We start from the raw sequence: 5030 nt of genomic DNA on the forward strand, positions 1-5030 counted from the left end.
TTACTGACAGGTCATTGGGCCTCAGGTTATATGTACTATACTGTTAATACTCACTTTGATCTCAACCATTTTTCTACTTTTCTTTCTTACACAATTCTCAATAAACATATTAAAAAAAAAAAATATGCTGTTGATGACTTGAAAAGGCCAAGGGTCAAAGCCTAGGTTTAGTCTATAAGCCAGTAATTACAAATGAGTTAAGTTGGGAAAGCTTTCAAGAAAACAAGTAGTTAAAAAAAAAAATCTTTTAGCAGGCGTATATGGTTTTATATATTTGTTTTTTTGTATATGTTGCAAACCTTAAAACTTTTTGAGACAGAAGATTGCTATGCTTATAAAAATAATATGTTTTGCCCTGACTACCCAGCAAGTTCTACCAAGCATAACAAACGTAACATCAAAATTTGTACTAAAATAGGCTGTAAAATCGAGTGCACTAAATTGTATATCATGCAACACATTCATAAGAACTCATTAATACGGTGCCCAGATATAAAACAATGTTTAAAAGCATTTTTGATATCCTGATTCTTTAGACTGTATATTAAAGGATTGAGCATCGGTGTCACCATTGTGTACAATACAGAAACAACTTTGCTTATAGACAAAGATAATCCCTTCGGTGGAAGTATATAAATCATAATTAGTGTCCCATAGAATATGCAGACAATGGTCAAATGAGAACTGCAAGTGGAGAAAGATTTCCATCGATCAATGTTGGATGAGAGGCGTAGTATAGCCATGACAATACACCCGTATGAAAGAATGATTATTATCAAAGGGAAAACCATCACGGGAATGCTTAATAACACAACCTCTATTTGAACAGCTGAAGTTTCTGAACAAGATAATACTATAATAGGAGCAAAGTCACAAAAGAAATGGTCAATGACATTTGGACAACAAAACTCTAGAGTAGATATCATTAATGTGGTTACAAGTATGAAGATAAAACTCAACAACCAAGAACATAGGACTGACTTAAGGCAAGTTGGGAAACACATTATCAAGGAATATCGAAGGGGGTTACAGATGGCCATATACCTGTCATAAGCCATTATAGTTAATATGAAACATTCTGATGACTCCTAGCCACCAAAAACATAAAACTGAGCAATGCAACATGTGAGGGACATAGTGGACCCATTGTTTATTACACTTACAAGGGCAATGGGGATGATGTCTGTGGTCAGCAGGATGTCTGATAATGAGAGTTGGCTGAGGAAGAAGTACATGGGAGAGTGGAGGTTTTTGCTGGAGGACACAAGTACGATGATCAAAAGATTTATACATACTGTCACACAGTAAATCCAAAGAAGCAAAACAAATATTAGTCCTTTGAGTTTGTGAAAATGTTTAAATCCAAGTAGAAAAATTTCTGTAACTTCAGTCATGTTTCCACCATTCATTTTCTGAAAATAAGAGAGTAAAAAGTAAATATTAAGAATTGTTACTATATTGAATACATTTTGTGATATCATAAAATCATCATACCTGCCTTATCTTACATATTTTTGCACTACAAACAAAAAAGACTGACAATTTAGAAAAAAACAAAAACAGCATTTTTTACAATCTGCTATATAACACATCCAATAAAATTTAAAAAAATCTACTTTCTTCATCAATTTAGGACAATATGTATTCTGCTACATAATTTTGGTAAAAAAAATCCCAATAAGCGTATGTTGATTGGTTTGCGGAAAATATTCACCTTTGTCTATATTAATTAATTTAACTTTCTATTCATTTTGTATTTGTATACTTATGTTGTCTTCTTTTCTTTTTTTTTTTATCTGTCTGGATCAGCCTTTCTCAACCTTTTCAACACTTGAAATAAATTTCTGGTCTCGGGAACCTCTGCTAAAAAATAAAAATCTACAACTCATGACACATTAGTGTGACAGTCAGTGGGAAGAATGCTCCTTACTTTTGTCATCATTGGAAAGAATTACCCCCTTACAGATAGCTAAAAGGAACAATGGTGTCATTGGGAACTTATCTGAGAGGCAGAAATTTCCCATTGCTCAAGAACCCCTATCAACCTCAGGAGGAACCCTAGGGTTCTACGGGTCCCTGGTTGAGAAACCCTGGTCTAGATGTAGCAAAATATATCCCCTGAAGAAACCCAATTAATGGTGAAGCATGTCGGGATTGCTACACTGAGATTTTCTATTGCAATAAAATCACTCAATGGATATTGAATATAGATTGGTTCTATGTTTTTAATATGTGGTCATTTATATGTGTTTTTTAAATATAGAAATAAAATTATTGAATTTTAATGTTTTGACTAGGAGTTATTGGCACCTTGAAAATCCCAGCTCTCAGTTGCTCTGAGAGTGGTCCCATTTTGTCTTGTGTTCTATGCATTTGGCATGAGGTGCCTTTGAGACTTTCTTCAATCGATCCATTCCTGCTCTGGTTTGCGTAAAAGTTATAGCGTCTACAATCTATGGGATATATTTTTTTACTAATAATGGCAGCAATTAGTGACTTATAGGGGGACTGTGATATTGTGGCGGACATTATGACACTAACTGACACTTGTTGTGAACCAGTGACACTAATACAGTGATCAGTGCTAAAAATATGCACTGTCACTGTACTAATGACACTGGCTGGGAAGAGGTTACCAACAGTGGGGATTGAAGGGTTAACTGTGTGCCTAGCCAGTGTTTTACTAAACTTTGGGAGGTGCTTTTACTAGGGGAAGACAAGGATCCATGTTCCTGCTTTTCAGGAACACAGGATCCATGCCTTCCCTCCTGTCAGAACGACAGTCTGCCTTGTTTACACAGACAGATTGCAGTTCTGTCTCTCCGGCTGACGCTCGGTGGGTGTCGGTGGACATCGGGTCTGCAGTACCCGCCAATCGGTTCCCACTGTGTGTAATCACAGTGGGAGCGGGCCATCGGCGGCACAAATGTCTGCCCCCTAACCAGAAGTGCGGGATCCCGTATATATGTGATCCTGTGCACAGCTGCCACCCTGTAGCAGTAAAACTGCTATAGGGCAATCGCTAAGGGGCTAAACGTTTATGCAAGTATAAAAAATAACTCTTAAAGAGTCAGAAATACAGTGTGATTCTACCTCCCTCTTTGACATGACAGCACATCTCTGAATTCCCTAAGCAAGTGGTGTCAGCCCTGCCAAATTAATTTCTGATGGATTTCTGATTTAGACTCTTTTGGGAGTTTGATAATATCCTTTCTGTATGACGGTTCTGATAATATCAATAAGCCACCTATAAAGGATATCACATCTGTGGAAATCAGCCTCGGTTGATAGGCTTGTAGCACAAATATTAGAATCCATAAAATACAATCATTATGAAACAGTTATTTTCCTGTAGCTCTCCAGAGCCCAGATCATATTCTTTATTGTTGTGTACCTCTATGCGGAGCCCAAGGTGACAAGGTCTTGCAGAGTTCCCTTCTGAGAACCCCTAGAAGTTGAAACAGCACTGAGAACTGCTGCTGCAGAGGAGGATTGCGCAGAAGAGGTCATGGAGGAAGAGGAGGAGGAGGAGGAGGAGGAGGTGGTGGTGGAGTAGCCAGATGTGGCAGAACCAGCACCAGCTTTTTGGAGGCGTGGTGGCAAAAACAAGCTGCAAGACGGAACCCTTTCCTGCATCCTTCCCAACTGCCAGCAGAGTTACCCAGTGCTCCGTGAAAGAAATGTAACGTCCCTGCCCATGCCTGCTGGATCAAGAGTCAGCAGTAATGTGCACCTTCCTGCTGACCGCTTTGTCCAACGAGGCCAACACACTACCTTCCACATGACGGTAGAGAGCTGGAATGGCTTTACGCAAAAAGTAATGCCTTTTTGGGACCTGCCACTGTGGTGCAGCACATTTCACAAATTTGCAAAAGGGAGCGGAGTCTACCAGCTGAAAAGGCAGCAACTGTAATGCTAGCAATTTGGCCAAGCTAGCGTTAAGACGCTGAGCATATGGATGGCTGGGACAGTATTTCTTTCTACGGTTCAAATACTGGGGTAGTGAAATTTGCCTGCTGCTCAAATCAAGCGGTGGTGTACTGCTAGCAGGTTGGGTGCAACTCTCTGTGCCACTCATTGCTATACCATCATCCCTCTCAATGCTGGTATTTGAGAAGGCATGAGGTATAGTAGGGTTAGAGATTGCAGATGAAGAGCAAGGTGATGTATGCTTGTTTTGATCTGGTGCCTCTTTCAGGTGCTGTTACCAACAGTACTGCATGGCAGGAAGTCATATGCCTTGTCAAGCATGTGGTGCCCAAGCGGCTGGTGTTCTGGTCGCGCTTAATCCGCTTTAGACAGATGCTGCAATCAGCAACGCTGCGGTCTACTGCACAGGTGCTGAAAAAAGCCCACACTAATGAACTTACCCAGTGGGGGAGTCAGCGGAGATTTTGCAGCACCCTGCACCTGTGAACCTCTGTGCTGTGACGCAATAGGTTTGCTACTGCTAGGCCAGCCCATGGAGCACATCCTGCCTCGTTGCAGTTGTGCATCCTCCTCATGCTCCCCCTCCTCCTCTATCCTGTCAGGCACCCAAGTACGGTCAGTGACCTCATCATCCCCTCCCTCCTCGTGACTGGAGCAAACTTGGCAATATGCTTCAGCTGTGGTTACATGACTGCTGGTCTCTTGTCCGTCATTGTCACCCCCTCTCTCTAGGCTCATGTTATTCCCTTCATGAACCTGGGAAACAACATCACAGCTTTCAAATTGCTGCACATCCTTCAGGAGCATGTCACTGACACTATGATCGAATAGTTCAGGTGACTCCTCCGTGCCTGATGGTGGGGCACTGAAGGAGTAGCTGTGGAGAAGAAGCCTGTGGAACGGGCCCCTTTGGCAGCTGCGGTGGAAGGCAAACTACTGGGAGTGTGGGTGTCAGAGGAAGAGGAGGATGAGGATGGCTTATTGATCCACTCCACCAACTCTTCCCCATCTTGTGGATGAATAGCACGGGCAGCACTGGAAATAAAGGATGGGCGTGCCCCACCTGCAGAGGATGCTTTATGTCGATTGTGACCACCAAT

At 41.6% G+C, this 5030-nt stretch overlaps 1 protein-coding gene across 1 annotated transcript; it reads right to left on the reverse strand.

Annotated features, from left to right (window-relative positions):
- Positions 1–461: 461 nt before the first annotated feature.
- Positions 462–2352, reverse strand: LOC309553000 (olfactory receptor 11L1-like; the record flags this gene model as incomplete). The annotated part of the gene is made up of 3 exons (XM_082253903.1): positions 462–1088; positions 1164–1412; positions 2311–2352. The coding sequence occupies 3 exons, from the start codon at positions 2350–2352 to the stop codon at positions 462–464; spliced, it is 918 nt and encodes a 305-aa protein (XP_082110029.1).
- Between the last annotated feature and the right edge of the window lie 2678 nt (positions 2353–5030).

The sequence above is a fragment of the Pelophylax lessonae genome, assembly GCF_965119305.1.
Source record: "Pelophylax lessonae genome assembly, chromosome: 4".
Taxonomy (NCBI): Eukaryota; Metazoa; Chordata; class Amphibia; order Anura; family Ranidae; genus Pelophylax; species Pelophylax lessonae.